Below are 20,829 nucleotides of genomic sequence, written 5' to 3'. Positions count from 1 at the left end.
ATTTTACCAACGTGGAACTTTTAACTCAACCCCAAATCACCTTTAAAGAAATTTCTCCTAGTTAAAATTCACATTTTGTGAGCTTCTTCCAACACATGGTGTCAGCAGCTTCTCAGCTCTGCAGGCCCGGCATGCAGTTCCTCTTTCGACCACTAGGGGGCAGCAAAAGTTAGTCAATCCAACAGATTCCAACCGGGTTAATTGCAAATTATTTTTTGTTTGTTGGTTTTTTTCAAGCTAAAAGCTTTTCTAAAGGATCAGATGTCCGGTGGAACACCTGAGTCGGTCCCTCCTATCAAAAGGTTGACTGTTCAATTCCGGTCTGCTTGCAGAAACATCCGATGGCCTGCTTTTTTACCATTATGCAGGAAGCAAAAAGTGACAATTTTTAATCAAGCAAAGGTGAAATGTTTGGTTTAATTGGGTGCTATAAATTGTATAAAAGAAGTGACATTTACATTATGTACATTTTTTTTTTTTTTTTTTTTTCAAGATCAGCTTCCTTGCTGGTGTCTGTCCTGTCGGTTGATCTCGTTGAGGATCACGTCTCTGCTGGTATCTTCGTCCGCCGTGATAGTTCTGTCTCCGAACGGGCTCCCTGCGGACGCAACGTCACATATTTATATGATTTTTAAGGGACGCGACGAACGGCCTGCCGTTGATGCAAACACGGCAAGGGCGGAAATAGGCGAAAACGAGAGCGAGCGGGTTGAGTAGAGAGCTCTCACATCGGGATGGGAAATCAATTTCAGTCCCGAAGCTCCAAAATAAACGGGTCAGACTCTCACGAAACCCCCGATGCATTCGCTGTCAGATACAAACAACCCCAAGGCTGATTTAAACGGAAAATTATTCTGTATTTTTAAGTCTTTTATCGACCACATTGGCTTTTTGTTTTCCCCCCCTCGCTTGCTTCATCACAAAGGACGTTTCAGGGAAATCACACAGGTTGAAGGAAAGAAAGCAAATACTTGGTTGTAAATGAAAGAATTGTTTAAATATGGCTGTCAATTTTCTTTTTTTGTTGTTAAAACAACCTCTTTTCCTTTGGGCTTTTCCCTCCAGGGGTCGTCACAGCAAATCAACCTTCTCCATCTATTTGAGACTCCTAAGTCCATCCAACATTGTTTTCACTTCCAGAACATTCCCGACAAATTTCCTGTTAGTACCATGATCTTCTTCTTCTTCTTTCAGCTTTTCCCTTCAGGTGTCGCCACAGCGAGTCAACTTTCTCCATCTAACCCTATTCTCTGTATCCTCCTCTCTCACACTAACTACCTTCATATCTTCTCTCACTACATCCATAAATCTTCTCTTTGGTCTTCCTCCAGACCTCTTGCCTGGCAGCTCCAATTCCAGCATCCGTCTACCAATATATTCACTATCCCTCCTCTGTCCATGACCCAACCATCTCCGTCTGGCTTCTCTGACCTTCTCTCCAAAACATCTAACATGTGCTGTTCCTCTGATAGACTCATTCCTGATCCTCTCCATCCTGGTCACTCCCAAAGAGAACCTCAACATCTTCATCTCTGCAACCTCTAGTTCTACCTCCTGTCTTTTGGTCATTGTAACAGTTTCTAGTCCAAACGTCATCGCTGGTCTCACCACTGTCTTGTACACCTTTCCTTTTATTCTGGCTGATGCTCTTCTATCTCTTGGTACCCCTGACACTTTTCTCCACCCATTCCAACCTGCTTGGACCGTCTCTTCACCTCTTTTCCACACTCTCCTACGCTCTGGACTGTTGACCTTAAGTACCTGAAATCCTCCAACTTCTTGATCTCCACTCCCTGTAGCCTCACCGTTCCACTCGAGTTCCTCTCATTCACACACATATATTCCGTCTTGCTGCGACTAACTTTCATTCCTCTCCTTTCCAGAGCATACCTCCGCCTCTCTAGATTTCTAGATATCTCTCATGATAGTATAACTTAAACTTAGTATAACTTAAAACCTGCTCCTAATCTTGTAGCCTTACAACCTTTCCGCCCGGTCTTCTGGACACCTAGTATGCAGTGGGCCATCGCTACTTCGCGGTTCGGCTCTTGCGCCCTCGGTACTTGGCGGATTCTTTTTTTTTGTAATTCGTTTCTCGCTATTTATCGTTCTTTAGCGTTTCATCTCGGTGAGAACCTCGTCTGTCCACAGATCTGAATGGCAATCTGTTAAACCAGTGATGTCGTCCGCAGTCGCGCAGAATGTGTACCAGCAAAGGAGATCTCGTATTTTAGTTAAATTTTACTCTATTTTTTGGACTGTTTTTTTGGGGGGGGGGCTATTTCATCATGATTAAAAAGTACGGTAAATCGCTAGAAACTGAATTACAAAAAAAAATCCACCAAGTAGCGAGGGTCCGCTGTATATGTTGATTTTTTTTGTTGAATCGCTCCGCAAGTTGGACTAAAACATAAAGCCGGATCTGCAGAATCTTGGACCACCAAGGGCTTGCACGCTAAAACATGAGGTGGAGCAGGGACTGAAGATGGTCCTGAGAGAAGAAAGCGGAAGCTGAAGGACCTTCTGGTGGAAGAAGAGGTTTAGTACGACCATGACGGCGATTGTTGGCCTACCGATGCCTCCGGCCGGCCCCGAACTCTCGCTGACGAGGAACGAAGACGAGCTGGACGAGTGGTTGAACTGGGAGTGCAGAGATGTCCCGTTGGTCTCCGTTGACTTCTTCGCCGGCTTCTGCGTTGCAGTGCGACTCCATTCTGAAAGAGTGTTTTCAGGTGTCAAGATCACACCTCCGCGAGGCCGACGGAATCCTTAAGGTCGTAACCGAGGAAGAGTTGTGCAACCTGAGTTCTCGGCGAGTCGCATCCGACCGCAGCAGAGGTACGTCCTCCATTGCCTCCTCACGTTCTCCTTCACCGCGCAGTGGAACACGAAGATGAAGAAACCTGCAGACACCGATTGGACGACATAGCGAGGAAGTGTTCCCGAATATCCGGCACTACCAACTTTCCACTTCCCAGCACTCCCAGACCAACTCACATCTCTTGAACTTCACATGTTGGGTGAGAAGTCAATGGGAAATATTTCCAGATCCAAGGAAAAGAATTGGGAAGCTGTGGCGCCTCGGCTAGGACTGGACTAGATGCTGGTTTGCGTTATTTTGAGTTTATCTTGTGGATTTAAAAGTATCTTAATAACTGTATTGCTGATTGGAAGTATTTCCCATTGTATTTGGAGAAAGCGGAAGTCCACTATCCATCTCTTGCTGCATTTATACCCCTTCCTGTTTTACACGCCGGTGAAAAAATACCCCAATTTGTCGTTCTCTAGTCGGGAGCAGAGTGAGTCTGACCTTGCAGAGAGTTGAAGATGGCGAAGAGGTACATGAAGGCCAGGTTCACCGGCCCCCAGGCGAAGAAGGCGAAGCCCCAGGTGAGGCCGAGGAGTACGGTGATGCCCACCATGCTGCGCACGTCCTGCAGCGTGGTGCGGTGCTGCACGTTTTGCGGGTTCTGCCGCTTGATGCGACACACCTGCACCAGCACCACCACGAGCATGATACAGTTGAAGAGGAAGATGACGCAGAAGTAGGCCACCACGGCGACATAGAAGGCCACATCGTTCTTCAGCCAGCAGCTGCGGGACAGGGCGGGAGTTGTATGCTTACATGTCATCCGGCGCTGCTTTCAGGTGACGTGCAGATGCAGCAGAAGACTCACAAGTCATCGGAAGTGCCGTCGCTGAACCTCCCGTAAGACACGAGGCCGTAGTTGTCCTTGTCCACCGCGATCACGATGATGACTACGATCATCGGGATGCCCCAGCCGGCAAGCGAGAACTTGAGCATGTAGCGGGAGATGTAGCTGTTGAAGACTTTCACCAGCGCTATGTACATGTGGACGGCCTCCAGACCCATCCAGCTGAAGGACACCAGCAGGAAGTAGTGGAGGAACCAGGCGGTGGAGATGCAGAGCCCCACGGCGTTGGGGTAGAGGGCCAGCCAGGCGTCCACCAGGAAGACCAGGTTCAGAAGCAGGAGAGCAAAGCACAGCTGAATGAGGATCTTGGCTGGGATGTCCTTTCGCAGCTTCCTGTGAGGTCCAGAAGGTAAGGACGGCGTGAAGGATTCAGTTAACAACGAGTTTACCGTTAATCCATTTAAAGTACCGAAGGGATCGGGAAAGACGGGGTCCGATGTGACTCACCCGAACGACAAGTAGGTAAGGAGGGTAATGGCGAGGAAGATGGCGGAGATCCCACAGCCGATGTATGTGATGAAAGTGAGGATGGTGGCCTGAACACGGCTGGTTATGGGCTGCCTGGAGAGATCCTTTCAGGAGAAGAAAGTATATGTTCGGAGAGGCAATGAAATGACGCCGATTTAATTCCCGACAAAGTAAGAAGTGTCTTACCAGAAGAATGCCGAAGCTGGTTAGATGGTTGCAGCCGCACACCGTCACCTCATCGGAGCTGTTTCGGACACTGCAGCCATCTGGGTTCCACCCTCCTTTCCCATCTGTGCTCACCCGAAAAAATAGGATCTTTGTACGTTTATTGCTAAATCAGCTGAAATGGACGCCTTGAGAAACACTTACCATATAACAAGAAGTCCCAGTAAACACATGCTGCTACAAAGTTAGCCTGCAATTTGGGGGAGAAAGGAGATGAAATTTTCATTTGTCTGTCAAATGCCGTCTTTAGAGATCCTGGATGTGTGGATGACAGGGGGAACGGTTGAACTGGACTTGAATATCTTCACTTGAAGACGTTTCAACCGTCATCCCAGAGGCTCCTTCAGTTCCAGTCACCTGTGGGGAGTTTATGAATAGAACCGCCAGGTTTTTGGGCGGGTGTCGTGTAAATGGACGAGTCGATCTGCAGATGCTAGGTGTAACGGGCGTTGTTATGCTAATTGGGTTTCATTCGTTGGAACAAGATAGCAACTTAGCGGGAATACCTTGATCGGAAACAAAGGAGTTGGACCACATGGACTGAGGCTCCTGTGGACATTACCAGGGGCTGGTCCTGGTGGTGGATCTTTCCTGGTTGTTTAGAGGGTACAGATGGTCCTGGTCCATATGCGCAACTACCGTCTTGGTATTGATCCCAACACGGCGTTATACGTTTGTGACATGTTGTGTCTGAGGCCCCTCCTCTGTTCAGTGATTCAGCTTCTTTGACTCCTCTCTCGAACCATCGGTCTTCTCTGGCTGGAATACAGACATCGCTGTCTTCAAACCAATGGCCCTTGTCCTTCAGGAGTAAGTGGATGGCGGAGTCCTGTCCTGAAGTGGTGGTTTGGCATCTCCAATTTAGACGGCGTCAGAATCCTCAGTGCAAATGACAGCAAACACCAAGTTCTCCATCTTGTGCCTGGGTCCTTGGGTTGCACCGCTTTTTGCCTCAGGGTGTTGTGGGGTTTGAAATATACATGGTATACGGTGTTTGTTGAACACCGTTCCGAGTTTCTCCGAAGCACCAGCAACACACGGTATGCCCATGTTCTTTCGTTCGTTGCTGTCGTCAACCTGTTCCAGGTTCCGGTGTTTGGTGGTTTCTGATTTGACGAAGGCCCAATTAGGGTAGCCACAGGATCTCAAGGCTTTCCTAATGTGTTGTACCTCCTTCAGTGGTTGATGGGATGTTCTTGACCCGGTGGTGTAGAGGTCTGATTACCCCCAGTTTGTGCTCAAAGGGTTCGTGATTTGAAAAGTATCTACTCCATGTGGACATTACCGGGGGCTGGTTCCGGTGGTGGATCTTTCCCGGTTGTTTGACAGCCAGAATACGAACATCACTGTCTTCAAATGAATTGCCCTTGTCCTTCAGGTGTAGGTGGACCACAGGGTCCAGTGGCTCTCCAGTGCCGGGCCATCCCTTTGTGCAGAGGGTGTTTGGTCTCTCCAATGTAGACGTCAAAATGTATGCCTCTCTATGTGTCCCTCTTGCCCTATGATAGCTTTGATAAGGGAAAAAAATGCTAAAGAATGCTAAATTGTGAGAACTGAATTACAAAACAAAATCTGCAAAGTAGCCAGGGCGCAAAAGCCGAACCTGGAAGTAGCAAGGGTACACTGTATGTGGTGTAAGTGGTGAAATTATGAATGAAGGCGACTTTCTAAACCCCATCGAGGACTCACGGGGACGGGTTCTGTGTTCCTCAGGTGAATGACAATCTCGTCCTGTAGACCTGTGATGGACAGGTTGGTCACGCTGGCTCCCAGGATGCCACTGTTCAGCTTGCGATGTTCTCCAAGGGTTCTGTCCTGCACACAAAGAGCTGTCGGTTTAGAAGGACCAAAAACCAATCGGGAGAGGCCTCGGGGTTTGCCGTGGACGCGTACCTGGAATACCGTGCTGTTTTGGTAGAAGTTGAACTGGACCTTGGTGACCAGCTGCTGCTCCTCGGCGGTGAGGTTCTGCGTCAGGGAGTGGGGGAGCTTGATGGTCCCCTGAGGGACGGTGGAGTCTCTCCTGGGCCTCCGTCCACGTCGGGCATCCCCACGGACCTGACAAGCGCACAGTTAAACCTGCTGAAATGGCGTTCATCAGTCACGTTTTGTAGGTCGCAAGATGCCCCGCGGCTCACCTGCACGTCATCCGGGCTGGAGATGGAGAAGAACATCTCCTCAAAGTTCGTGCCGTCCGCCGTTTTCACGGAGAGCGCCACCGCCGGAGACAGGAGGGTCTCCGAGTCTTTCTCCAGGACCAGTTTTAGTCCCACCGTGTCGACGACACGGATAATCCTGGGGCGAAGCAGAGCAGAAGCGAAGACGACTGAGCGGAGAATCTTTTCACGCAAAAAGTCTCGGTCAGCGGGGGGGACGGAAGGTTGTCGGTTCGATTCCCGGTTCCGTCAAAATGCAACGGCCTCACAAACCTGGTGGCGGCTTGAGCCAGGACCTCCGGATCGGCGCCCAGAAGGTTGCTGACGATGTTGATGGAGATCGACCCCAGAGGCAGGCTGACGTTTGGGCCCGACAGAAGCCTCTCCAGCTCAGACACCAGCTGGTTGACCTGACTGGAGTTCAGCCTGGACACGTTCCTGGTCTGCTCCAGGAGGAGGCTGGCCTGGACCTCCAGGCTGGTTTCTGGAGCTGAGCAAACGGCGAGATACAGTGTAGCCTCGCTACTTCCAGGTTCGGATTTCGCGCCCTGGCTACTTTGCGGATTTTGTTTTGTAATTCAGTTCTCACAATTTAGCATTCTTTAGCATTTTTTTTTTGCGGTATTTGAATTTTTTTCTTGAGGAAATACCCTTATTCTAGCTTAATAAGAAAGAAAAAAAAGTAAAAAAATTGTATCGCCTTTACAAGCACGCACTTTTGGAGGAGATGGCTTTTCCGACATGACTCCCGACAACATTTATTGACTTCCAAGTCTGCCGACGAGGAAGAGAAGCTACAAGAAGAAATCAAAGAGACTGGTCTCACGTCCAAATGACTTGCAGCTTTGACAAACGCAGCAAAACCCCTGCAAAATATGTCGCAAGACCGGGCCGACAATACGGTTCGGTCGGTCCACTTTTGTAACTCGATCCACGGGGCCGTGGCAGCAACTGTAAATCTAATATATTTGTCAACACCATCAAAGTTATCTACTTCACGGGAGTTACGTTCCAAGACCTCCCATGAAGAGTGAGGGTCCACTGTATATCCACCTTCCTTCTCCTCATCGTGTCGACCGACTCTACCTTTTCCTGTCATCGTCCCGAAATTTGGCGCCCCTCCTTCCCCATCCCTGACTCTTGCCTTTCCTCTTCCCTCGCCTTCTTCCACCCACAATTGCCCAATTTCCACTGGTACCCTGTTGGTCATCGACATCAATGGCGGATGTTGTTGTTGACGTCGACCGATCCGCTGTGGGATTGTGAGGTTCGGTTCGCATATTTGGATTTGGCGCAAGTTTTACGCCGGATGCCCTTCCTGACGCAACCCTTTGCTTTTTTCTGGGCTTGTGACCGGCTCAGGGAGACACTGGCCAGCATTTTTTCAAACCACCTAACATATATATATATATATGAGATCATATACAGTGAAGCTTCCCTTTTTGCAGGAGTTACATTCCAAGACCCCCCGCGAAAAGTGAATTTCTGCAAAGTAGAGACGTGATATTTTACAACTATATTAACCCTCAACGAGCCTCGCTCGACCCTTTCCGAGCCTCCCTGTGCACATGTATGCTTTACTGGCGTCGATTTCTTCAGAAACATTGTCATCGGCAGTTGTTGCTTTTGCTTTTTTTCTGGTTGAAAACAGTTTTCCAAACTGCCACGACCCGTCGATCGAGTAACAAAAGTGGACCGAGTCCCAGTCTTGCGACTTATTTTGCAGCATTTGTTAAAAACCGCAGGCCCTTCGATTTCTTCCTCTTCCTTCCTGGCAGACTTCATCATCTCGGTGAAGTCCTCGTCCACCGTACGGCTGATTCAACGATGGAGCTTAAAGTCAGGCTTTTACCCGAGGCGAGCCAACACACCTGTGACGTTGGCGGTCGTGTATCGCGTGGCAACCGACCCAGATTTCCTTGTGGTGGTTGCGTTTTGTCGTGGCGTCGTCGTCGCGGACGTTTTCGGCCGAGATGAAGTGACATTCACGGAGGAGGAAGTGCTGGCGTTGGTGGTCGGCGTCTTGGTCGTCACTTTTGGTCCGACGACGGCGGTGGTGGTGGTGAGCGTCTCCAACACGCAGCGCTCCTCCAGGTACACGAGGACACTCCTCCGAGGTTGACTTTGTGAAACAGGAGGTGATACATGAAGACCCCGGTTGTAGAAATGTAGCACCAGCAGGAGGACTAACCCTCCAGGGACTACATCTCAGAGATTTACATCAATTAATGTATGTTTTGGTAGTTGTTTCCAGCAAATTGTGTTTGCTATTTCTTCCTAGGATACAAACAGTTTACTAGTCGGTCTTGTTGGCTTGTAAACCGAGTCCCTGCAGGTGTTTAGGAACGGGAGAAGATTCACAAACCAGTTGAGGATGTTGGAGATGGAAGGAGACGCCTCCACTAACGGGCAAAACAGATCCGGAGGTTGGTTTACGGAGATCATCGTGAACGGGGAATCCAGCAGCTCGTCGACGGCGTCCGAATATCCACAAATGGCTGCAAAAACAACGGCGTGGCGTTTAGCGGACCGCGCCTGAACGCCACGTCGGTCACGCGCTTGATGTTCACACCTGCTCGAGTCACGCGGCCTCCAAATCCGATGCGTTCGCCCGGCTTCAGGATAGACGTCACCGCCGACAACAACATACACACCGGGACGTCGCGGCGGAAACGTAATATCACTCTGCAACTGGACACGGAAGGAAATAATCATGCTTGATTGTTAATCGGAGAAGGTTTAGTTTTACAAAATGACTCCAAAGAAGGGTTTTGACTCACTTCGGGGTTTCACTCTGGCAGTGGATCTTGGCATCCTGAGGAGAAAGAAGTCACGGTGAGAGAAGTCATGGTGATGCCGTGGCGGATTTGGGTGAAATCATTCAAAAACATTATAGTCCAAATCTTCTTGTCATTGCAACCGGACTTGAATTTCGTTTCCCCCCTAATCCGAGAGATTTCTTCGGTTCGGACAATGATTTACCACAGTGACGTGCAGTCAGTGGAGGCAGGTTGAGGCCGGGCCTCACCTGGCATCGTGGAAAGAAAAAAAAGTAAAATGAAAAAATAATTTGAATGGTTCTATTCATTCAGTGATTTGTACTATAAAGTTATTTTCAACCTAACTTCACCATTTTTAGTGTTTTTTTTTTTCGAAATCGCTAAAAAAAAAATCACATTTAGCGGCTGAGACCGTATTGCTGTCTCTGTGGATGTCACTATTAAAATTTTCAAACACTTAAAGCACTAATAAGTAAACAAAATGTCCATACTTTAGCTGATAAGTATGATTTTTTTCGTCAACAACTGTTACGTGTTTCTCGTGACGAGCGATCGTAAAGCGGCAGCGAAAACACGCTAAGTGAGGCACGCAGTGACGGTGCCTCATGCTAGGGGGCACCACTGATCCCAGGGATCCTGTTTACTACTCGGCTAACGAATAATAGAATTGGCAATAGCAAGCTACTGTAAACAGTTAGCAAGTCAAGTGCAACCATCCAGTTATTTTTTCCTCTTGCTTGGCTTTATTTCCAAAATGGAGGATTACATAGCTAAACTGAAAGAACTTTCTAAACTGGCCTTTCAGTCGAAGCAGGAGATAATAAGTAAGGGAAGACCGACGCCGGCGCTAACGGATTTGCTTCAGACTAGGAGACGGAAGACTCGGTCTTTTCAAACAGAGGTACACTTGAAAAGGCTGCTGTGTGGATGTCCAGTAGGAAGTTTTCTGCTTTTCCTGCGTTCTTTTCTCAACTTCTGACGATCAAACATGAGCGGTCGGCCGCTCGCATTCAAAGTCAAATCCCGCTAAAAACATTCGAGATGTCCAAGATAGATTTGGCTTTGAATGAACACCAAAGACTCAACATCAGCATCCACAATGCTAAGCGAAAGGAAAACCGCTCAGCGCCGCATGGACTTCATTTATAAGTAAAGGTAAGAGATAATTTTTTTTTTTTAATGTGCTTTTTTCTATGCTACAGTTTGTATAGGTAAAGAATGCTGATATGATATTTTAAACAAAACACGTCAACTGCTGCCAATAAAATGGTGAATAAGCTACTCCGTCGGGTTCATATGTTTCTAAATCTGACTGATGACGTCAGTGTCTCACCAGCCATGAACCTCACCGCACGTGATGACCGAGAACCTCCAGACAGGTCAAAAACAATTATTTCCAAATCACAGTAGACTCACAGTAGTTTGACGTTATATTACGTCCATTATTCCAACATTTGCTAAGAGTCTTCTGCAATAGAAATAGTTGATAATACAGTTATAAACCCGGAGTAGCTGCTGCTGAATGCCTGCGTAGTCGTGAACCGTGAAAAGCATTAGCAGATGGTTATTTTTATCATATCGCTGTCAGGATCCTCCCGTTCACAGGTGTCTCCAGTGAAGCTCCTGCACATTTCTGGACCGTGGAAGGAACCTTGGACACGTGGAGAACATGGAGACTCCTCACAGAAAGGGGGAATCCAAACGGCGACCTTCTCGCCGTGACGCTAACGGAGGCCGACGGACGATAACGGTAAACACGACTGTCAACAGCAACGCCAGGAAACGCTACGCTAGCTATCGGTTTTCAAATATAGAATCGACCCCTTGCTACAAAGCGTTACCCAAAATGTTCTTCGCTGAAAGATGCGTTCGAGGAGAGAAAGCGTTGCTTACCTTGTATTCCGAGGCGATGGCGGGGAAGGGGCAGGAGGCGCTGAGGGACACGGCGAATACTCAGATTACAAAAAGTTATTTCTTTGCATAAATGTGATTTATCGGTAAAGTTGAGAAAAAGGACGTACTCGGGTGAAGAGCACGTGTGGTTCAGCTGGGAAATCTGTCCGGATTCAGTGGATCGTTACGGAATTCGGCCTTACGGACGCAAATCTTGCAGGTATGTCTCGTTTTCGACGGTGAACTCACCAGGTCCAGGAGGCCGGAGCGGGCGGACACTCGAAAAGTGTAAAACGCATCTAAACACACCATCCAGAAAAACAATATTTTCTTTAAATACGCCGTCAGGATTATCGCGGTGGCTTCTCGGCGCCGGACGAGGGACTCACCTGTGCCGCGGCAGTAAGCCGAGCAGCTGCAGGTTCGGTTCTTCCTTTCTGGAAAGAGCAATCGCGAACGTGGGTGAATTGGAGCGCGGGTGCAACTCTGCAGGTTTATCCTTGCTACCATTTCACTTCCTCTTCTTCTCTTTTGAGCTTTTCCCTTCAGGGGACTCATATCCTCTCTCAAACCTTCTCACAACTTCATATCCTCTCTCACTACGTCCATAAATCTTCTCCTTGGTCTTCCCCGAGGCCTCCAATTTCGGTATTCGTCTACCGATATATTCAGTATCCCTCCTCTGTGCAGGACCCAACCAAAAAAGGCTATTCTTGCATGACATTTCAAGCAAACATACATATAATATCTCTGGTAAGCATCTTAGGAGGAGACTTGTTTGCTTGAAACGTCATGTGAGAATAGGTTTCTTTTGAGCGCACCTCAATATAAGCCGCACCGGCTATTTTTTTTTTATTTAACCTTTATTTAACCAGGAAAAAAGTCCCGTTGAGGTTAAAAACCTCTTTTACAAGGGAGTCCTGGCCAAGAGGCAGCGATAAGTTACAGATACAATAACAATATTACAAACAGTTAAAGAAGCAATTACATGTTGACAAGTTCACCTCTAGTGTTCTCAGTCTGGTTTTAAAAGCATTTAATGAGATAAAATTAGGGAGTTTCCAGTCTTTTTGAAGTCGGGAATGTAGTTTACAATGACATGTTAACAATCTACAATTTGTTATGAACCTCAGCGAAGGGTGATACACGGTGTCGACTTTTTTAAGACTTTGAGCCGAGGCGTTCATGTACAGCAGATCACCGTCATCTAAAATAGCTAAAAAAAAGTTGCAGTGACAACCCGCTTCTTAACATTAGAGGAGAAACACACCTTGTTTGGAAAAAGAAAACCCAGTTTAAGTTTAAGGTTTTTCACAAGACGGTCAATATGGGGGTTGAATGTCAAAGAGTCATCGAGTAAAACGCCAAGGTATTTAAATTCACGCACCCGCTCGACGACATTTTCCTCGAAAGTCGACACCACGGGAAGATCTGTAGGGACCTTCTTGCTATTTGGAAAGATCATGAGCTTTGTTTTGTCAGCATTCAGAATCAGTTTTGGCTGCACGAGTGCGAGCTGAATCGCTAGCCGATCGCTATCTCGGGCTTCCTCCTGCGCGCTAAAACCTTCAAAATCGTCTTCTTCGGTGTCGGAGTTGAACGGAGTCAGAATGTCCCGGTGGTTTCATCGGTCCGATGTGACGAGGATAAATGTTTTAGCGGCGCGAAGCTTGTTAGCCCCCCTTCCGAAAATCCATATACACTGCTCAAAAAAATAAAGGGAACACTTAAAAAACACATCCTAGATCTAAATGAATGAAATATTCTTATGAAATACTTTGCTCTTTACACAGTTGAATGTGCTGACAACAAAATCACACAAAAATGATCAATGGAAATCAAATGTATTAACCCATGGAGGTCTGGATTAGGAATCACACTCAAAATTAAAGTGTAAAAAGTGTTGCTTCCTGAGTGGACACTATGATTTCACACAAGTGTGATTGACTTGGAGTTACATTGTGTTGTTCAAGTGTTCCCTTTATTTTTTTGAGCAGTATATTAGCTGAATTGTTGTTCAAGTGAAAAAAGCTTATCGTCCGGAAATGACGGTATATGTAAAATACATTACATTTATTTTTGGAGCACTTTTTTTTTTCAAACCTCTCTTCATAGAGAATCATAAAACCATGTATCTTGTCGAAATCTTCCTGTCGTGGAAGGTTTGACTTGAATTTCTTGGATCCGAGAGGCCGAAGCCTCCGGTATTGAGGGCTCAAGTCCGGTTGCCACGACAAGAATTCACCTTGACCTGGATGACCGGGAACTTTCACACACACATACACCAACCTACACCCTAAAGAAGTGACACATCCACACAAATGAGACGTTAAAGGGGCTCACCTGATCCGCACTGACTTTCCTCCAACGCACTGGTGAAGAGACAAATCAGACAGAGACGGTTTGGACGTAAACGGACGAAGATCTGGGTAGAAAAAGGCTTAAGAAGCGGGAAATAGGTGAGAGGTCGTACCACGACGTGCCGGAGACGCCGTCCTCCTCGCACATCTTCAGCGTTTCCGGGCGGCGGCCGCAGTCCTCTTGCAGGGGAGCTTCCCAGACACACACAGGAGGGTTTCACACGGACCGACCCGTGAAACGGGCGAGGATCTGTCGGAGACGGCTCCACACTCACCCAGCCGGTTCGCCCTTTTCGCCCACACGTGGATGTCGTCGGCGGAGGCGCGGCGGCCCGTGCACAGCGCACGTAGGATGCAGCACGGCCGCAGCGGACGCCTCAGCGCCAGCGTCAAGGAACAGTTGGTCTTTCTGACGTGACGCAAAACAAACAAGTCGCACCCGTCAGACGGAGACGGATTTTAAAAGGGATTTTCTCAAATCGATTTTTCGATCTGTTTTTTTTTTTTTTTTTTTTTTTTCATTATAACGTGAGGCTCCACACAGAAAGGCCTCCTTCTTCTTCTTAAGAATTCTTTCTTAGTTCAAAACTTTAGATTATGCGTAGTGGAGGTTTTCACACGTATGTTCACTTAAACGATTGTGTGGCATTTTAAAAAAAATACATTTTTTTAAGGCAAGGCCAAAGGATAGCAATTTCGCTAAAAAACTACAAATATGGCGGCCTAACAGTGTCCAGTTTCTGGTCTCAAAAATAGTGTCTGTCTGGCTCACAAATCTTTGTAAAGACATGGTCTAAAATGTTGTACATTGTTCCCAGTCACATGTACACAAACACACACACACACAAACGATGTAATTCACTTAAATATTTGACATTTCAAAAAATAACTTGTTTTCTAGACACAGCCAAAGGATAGCAATTTCACTTAAAAAACTACAAGTATGGCGGCCTGATACAATCTAACAGTCTTAACAGTGTCCAGTTTCTGCTCTCAAAAAGACGTGTCTGTCTAACACCACTTAAACATTAGTGTGGCATTTCAAAAAAATACATTTTTTTAAGGCAAGGCCAAAGGATAACATTTTCACTAAAAAAACTACAAATATGGCGGCCTAACAGTGTCCAGTTTCTGGTCTCAAAAATGGTGTCTGTCTGGCTCACAAATCTTTGTGAAGACATTACCTAAAATGTTGTGCATGGTTCCCAGTCCCATGTACACAAACACACACACACAACTAATGTAATTCACTTAAATATTTGACATTTCAAAAAATAACTTTTTTTTTTTTAGACACACCCAAAGGATAGCAATTTCCCTAAAAAACTACAAGTATGGCGGCCTTATACAATCTAACAGTCTTAATAGTGTCCAGTTTCTGCTCTCAAAAAGACGTGTCTGTCTGACACACACACACATACACACACACACACACGTTCACTTAAACGATTGTGTGGCATTTAAAAAAAATACATTTTTTTGAAGGCAAGGCCAAATGATAGCAATTTCACAAAAAAAGAATACAAATATGGTGGCCTTTTTTTCTCAAAAAAAGTGTCTGTCTGGCACAAACACAAATCTTTGTAAAGACATGGTCTAAAATATTGTGTATGGTTCCCTGTCCCATGTACACAAACACACACACACACACACAACTAATGTAATTCACTTAAATATTTGGCGTTTCAAAAAATAACGTGTTTTTTAGACACAGCCAAAGTATAGCAATTTCACTTAAAAAACTACAAGTATGGCGGCCTTATACAGTCTTAACAGTGTCCAGTTTCTGCTCTCAAAAAGACGTGTCTGTCTGAAACAAACACAAATCTTTGTAAAGAAATTGCCAAAAATGTTGTATATGGTGCCCAGTCCCACACACACACACACACACACACACACTCAGCTCTATTTCACCCACCTTATCTGCGTCTTCACAGAGCATGAAACCTCAACCCCCTGTTGAGACACAAATAAATCTTTATTCCTGCGATCCTTCCACCCAAACAGTTTCCCCTCCCGGCCCGACGCCCCTCACCTGGAACGGGTCGAGCTTCTCCCTGGAAGACAAACCGCAGCGTTAATGAGCAGATGACATCCGAACATCATCTCTGCATTATCCATAACATCTCGGTCTGACGCAGGGCGCAGCCCGCTGTGCTCGGTTCTTGTTTGCACAACATTCAAGATCTCTGATAAACTCTTTCGAGCTTTTTGTTCATTTGTTCTGGCCCGGCGATAGCGGGCGTTATTGTGGTATGTTCCGATAAAGCGAGTTTGTTTTTCTCATGATCGCTCGGCCCGTTAGCTCCGGGTATCTCGGGGAAGCGCGTCGGCCTGCAGGAAACACCCGTTTGCACCGAAATCCGCTCAAATGTGGGCCGCCACGCCATTTTACATTACCCGCGAGAACGTCTTAAAAGGTCTTATTGTCTTAAAATAGAGAAGTCAAACGCGTTTCCCTACATTTATCACAATTTATGCCGATCATGTTCCCGGCAAAGTGACAGCATCCGGCCATCAGTATCCACATCAAGTGGAACTGAGAAATACAAATGGTCCCTAAAGGTCAAGGAAGAGAAAAGTGGCTGCAGATGGAAAGATAGGAATCCATGCTTGAGCTTAAAGGAGAGAAAATCGATGTCTTTTGTGTTATAAGGCAGCGTCGGTTGGGAAAGAGTCCGATCTACGTCGGCATTTTGACACCAAACATGGAGCTAAGTATGCTAAAGTTAGCCTTCCGGGAAAACAACAAATTGTCTGAAAATGAAAAGCCAAACTACGATGGCAGCAGAATGTGTTCACAAAAGCCGCGTCCAAAAACACCTGCAGCAGAGAAAGCTAGCTTTGTCGCAGAGCAACTCGTAAAAATACATGTTTTTGTAACATTTTGCATTTGAATGAGTACTAATTCAGAGTTATTCAACATTAAGGAGTAGCTACATTTATATTACATCGCATTTAGTTCCATTGATTAACTTTGACACCCCTGATGTCGGGTTTCCTGTGAACCTCCTGCATGTTTGGGAGGAACCTGGAGGAACCTCACACTGGAGAACATGAAGCCTCCCTGTCAGACTCCAACCAGGAACCTTCAGGTGCATCTAATCTAATTACCTTTTCTTCTAATTTTAATATGAATGTATCACTGAGCCCTGTAGATGTCAGAGGAGCACTAATTTTTTGTGCGTTTCTTCTTCCACTCTTCTCCTGCGGTGATGCTGCTGAGGAGCGAGGAACCCGCCCAGCAACCGCCTCCTGGTCCTCCTGCAGCGTGAGTATCCCATGCTTACCTGCGGTTTAGAAACGTCGTCACCGCCTCGGTAGTGGACATCGCTGGTGAATATGTGGGCGAGGCGGTCGTCGATTCAGAGTCCGGAGACTCACAGCTCTCCAGATTGTTCTGAAGCACCTCCTGGAGCTGAGGAGAAGCAGTATTTATCACTCTCTCCACGCTCTTCCCTGATGTGGAGACAAGCCATTGCCTCTTGTAAATTCAGAAAGTCAGCCTCGTACCCAGGATGCGATCTGAGACTGGTTCTTCTTCTGCCCCGTCACCTCCACGGAGATCTCCAAAAAGTAGTGCACTGGAGCGAGAGGGAAGAGCGAGAACTGTCACGGCGTCCGCGGCGAATCCAAGTAGCTCATTGTGGGCGGCCTTCTGCCTCCACCGGTTTACGTAGAAAGAGAGAGCGTGAGGATTTGGAGGTACGTGCTAATAAGAACAGTTAGATGCTAATAGCTGACATGGTACGATAATCGCTTTCATGGTGGACGTCTGGTGACGTGCTGCAGTAGATCAAGCCGTGACGGAGTCCAGGGCCTAGAAAACATGAGGTTCCCCGCTGAGTACAACTGTGGTTGCAAAACGAGGGGGGGCTAAGCTAACGCTAACTATAAGCTTTCCCCAAAAGAAGCCTGTTCTTAGACAAAGAAAGGGTGGCCACCATGATGTTCCTCCTAAAAAAAACGGTAGCTCTTCCTCATTCTGACCACCGATCGTTTTCAAACCGTTGTTTTAAACATTCTCCCCGAGGTTTACCTGAGGTTTGTGCGTTAGCGGTGAGCCGGACCGGAGCAGGAGTTGTCAAAGTACAAGAGGTGAGGCCTGTAGAAGGAGGCAGAACATCCATCATTGCTCCAGGAGAAGCTAACGCTACAAGCTCTGACTAAATTCAACAAAGGGGAAAATCTGAAATCGCAAAGAGTTGCTATCTTTCACTCGAACATCACCGTCCATTTTCTTTCCCGGTCATGTTTAGAAAGCCTATGCGCCTTTGTGGCGTTTATGATGGACAGACTGGAGTAACAGGTTGGCTGTACATTGAACACGTCAGTTGACGTCACCACGGGCGCGTCATGCGTTGCAGTTTAAAAATAGATTTCGCCGCCTATACATCAAGATAAAAACCCGCGGCTGACGGACGTCTCCGTCTTCGTTGACAGCTAACATTGTTTGTCCTCGGTGCTTACCCAGCTGGAGGAGAACCAGGAGAAGCATCTGCAGGCACGGCTGCAGAGCCGCGGTCTTCGCTCTGCAATGCAATCGACACAGAAACTCAAAAGAAAAGTATCCCCTTTTAAGCGGCGTCATTTATTTGCTTTTTCGTGTGAAGGAGCGAATAATGATTATCAAACATCCATAACATTACCTTTGAGAAATCTTAGCAGTGTGTGTGTGTGTGTGTGTGTGTGTGTGTGTGTGTGTGTGTGTGTGTGTGTGTGTGTGTGTGTGTGTGTGTGTGTGTGTGTGTGTGTGATTGTTTTCCACCAAAAAATGCAATCTGGTTTTTTAGACGAAGCCTTTATAAGGTTCCCTGATGTGGAGCCGAGACTAAACACTGTCAACCACCGGTTGTATGCAGCCGCCATATTTGTAGTTTTTTGGTCAAGTTGAGATCCTTTAACCGTGAACATCGAGGTAGGGATCAGGGTCTTCTATGCTTATTATTTTTCTGAAATTTTATTAGTTTAAATGTATTATTTTATCCATTTTAACTGTGATTTTAATAGATTTTTTTGATACAACTTCCCAAATCAAGAAAAAGTCCTCAAAAAAGAAGACAGCTGGGAAATAATTCAAAACTGAGGAAAAACAAATGGATAAAAAGGAATAAAAATAACTGTAATATTGCGAGGGATTTCATGTTAACAGCCTAAAGATGACAAAAAAGTATATGTGACATCATTTAAATTATAAATTTAAAAAGTTCAGCTGATGGTATGTCAAATATTTAACAAAATAAAATAAATAGAATAAAATAAAATATTTTATTTTAAAATATTTTTTTAAATATTTCTTCAAAATATTTTAGAATAAATAAAAATGAAAATTCTGTCAAAGAGAAAAAATGTTCAACTTATTTAAACCTGCATTCCTAAAAACGACCCGTGATCGCGGTTGGGTAAAAAAAAATGCAAAATTACCTGGCAAAAGAGGTAGAAGGTCCGCCAGAACAGCTGCTCAAAGATTTCATGTCTTTATCCTCATTCTTGACCATAACTTCCCGTAACTACAGAGACAATAGCGGTCTCGCACAAAACCGGACTTGAAATGAGGCGTCTTCACGCGGCGTGATGGCACGCCTCTCCGACGTCAAGCCCAGAAGGTCCGACCCGTGAACACTCGTGGCGCGCAGGCATATTTTCACGTTCTCCGAGTGTTTGGCGGCCAAGGTGCGCCCTCGGGGGTGTGTCGTGGCGCTCTGAAAGATAGATAATGCGCGTTTCCCAGGGAATTCTGACAGCGTGAAAACAATCTCGCCTTTGAGACGTTCTGCGTTGCGTCAGACGAGGCCCGGCGCCAGATTTGTCACTGTTTTGTTATGCACCTGTTGTGCAGGTGTCACGGCAACACCGCCGTTCGTTCATTTTTTGATTCTTTGTAAAGCCCGAAGTACTTAATAATAGCCTGTGGAAGGGGAGGCCACATTCTCCTGTGATGACTGGTATTTTTTTAACCATAATAACAAAGCTTGTGTACATTTTAAATCCTTAAGTTACTCGTGTGTGTTCTTCTACTTTGGGCTTTTCCCTTCCGGGGTCGCCACAGAGAATCAACCTTCTCTGTCAAACTCTATCCTCTGGATCCTCCTCTATCACACCTTCTAACTTCATATCCTCTCTCACTATGTCCGTAAATCTTCTCTTTGGTCTTCTTCTAGACCTCCGATTCCAGCATCCGTCTACCAATATATCCACTCTCCCTCCTCTGTCCACGACCCAGCCATGTAAGACCTTCTCTCCTGAACATCTACCATGTGCCGTCCCTCTGATGGACTCATTCCTCATCCTATCCATCCTGGTCGCTCCCAAAGAGAACCTCGACATCCTCATCTCTTCTGTCTTTTGGTCATTGTCACTGTTTGTGGAGCATCTCACCACTGTCTCCTCCACCTTTCCTTTCATTCTGGCTGATAGTCTTCTATCTCATAGTACCCCGGACACTTTCCTCCACCCATTCCAACGTGCTTGAACCTGTTTCTTTAGCTCTTTTCCACACTCTCCTACGCTCTTTAAGTACTTGAAATCCTCCACCTTCTTGATCTCCTGTAGCTTCACCGTTCCACCCAAGTTCCTCTCATATATTCTGTCCTGCTGCGCCTAACCTTCATTCCTCTCCTTTCCAGAGCATGCCTCCACCTCTCTAGATTTTCCACCTCCTGTTCCCTGCTCTCACTACAGATCACCATGTCATCTGCGAGCATCATGGTCCGTGGAGATTCCTGTCTAACCTCATCTGTCAGCGTGTCCATCACCATTGCAAACAAGAAGGGGCTCAGTGTTGATCCCTGATAAAGCCCCAACTCCACCTTGAACTCCTCTGTTGCACCTCACCACTGTCTCACAGTGAGCATACATGTCCTGCACCTGGCAAACATACTTTTCTGCCACTCCCGACTTCCTCATACAATAACAGAGTTCCTCTCTGTCATATGCTTTTTCTAGGTCAACAAAAACACAATGCAGCTCCCTCTGGCCTTCTCTATACTTCTCTATCAGCATTCTCAAAGCAAATACCGCATCTGTAGTACTCTTTCTAGGCATGAAGCCACACTGCTGTTCACAAATGCTGACTTCTGCTCTCAGTCTAGTTTCCACTACTCTTTCCCATAACTTCATTGTATGGCTCATCATCTTTATCCCTCTATAGGTACCGCAATTCTGCACATCCCCTTATTCTTAAAAATGTCACTTCCACATCTCCACAGGTATGTCATCAGGACCAGCTGCC

General features: G+C 46.4%; 1 protein-coding gene across 1 annotated transcript; it reads right to left on the bottom strand.

The window, feature by feature from the left end:
- Positions 1–415: 415 nt before the first annotated feature.
- LOC147216621 (adhesion G protein-coupled receptor G2) lies at positions 416–20,746 on the bottom strand. The gene is made up of 30 exons (XM_086176663.1): positions 19,023–20,746; positions 18,069–18,130; positions 17,638–17,703; positions 17,112–17,182; positions 16,889–17,016; positions 15,634–15,655; positions 15,517–15,554; positions 13,874–14,007; positions 13,712–13,790; positions 13,582–13,610; positions 11,628–11,675; positions 11,488–11,537; positions 11,367–11,401; positions 11,239–11,278; positions 9,346–9,380; positions 9,138–9,256; positions 8,931–9,063; positions 8,437–8,687; positions 6,839–7,055; positions 6,548–6,704; positions 6,303–6,467; positions 6,099–6,224; positions 4,554–4,599; positions 4,371–4,474; positions 4,164–4,288; positions 3,678–4,049; positions 3,311–3,594; positions 2,802–2,903; positions 2,574–2,714; positions 416–598 (listed from the first exon to the last, which is right to left on the bottom strand). The coding sequence occupies exons 1-30, from the start codon at positions 19,094–19,096 to the stop codon at positions 495–497; spliced, it is 3,357 nt and encodes a 1,118-aa protein (XP_086032789.1). The 5' UTR covers positions 19,097–20,746; the 3' UTR covers positions 416–494.
- Positions 20,747–20,829: the final 83 nt, after the last annotated feature.

Source organism: Fistularia commersonii, chromosome 29 (genome assembly GCF_037954325.1).
Source record: "Fistularia commersonii isolate RoL2024-O1a breed Wild chromosome 29, RoL_Fcom_v1.0, whole genome shotgun sequence".
In the NCBI taxonomy this organism is placed as follows: domain Eukaryota; kingdom Metazoa; phylum Chordata; class Actinopteri; order Syngnathiformes; family Fistulariidae; genus Fistularia; species Fistularia commersonii.
This window is presented reverse-complemented; position numbering and strand designations above follow the sequence as displayed.

Coding starts and splice junctions, on each gene's coding strand:
- LOC147216621 (XM_086176663.1), bottom strand. CDS start 19,096: ATGGTCAAGAATGAGGATAAAGACATGAAATCTTTGAGCAGCTGTTCT. Junction 15,555..15,633: donor AGAAGCTCGACCCGTTCCAG/GTGAGGGGCGTC, acceptor GTGTCTCAACAG/GGGGTTGAGGTTTCATGCTC. Junction 7,056..8,436: donor CACGACCGCCAACGTCACAG/GTGTGTTGGCTC, acceptor CCGTTTGCTCAG/CTCCAGAAACCAGCCTGGAG.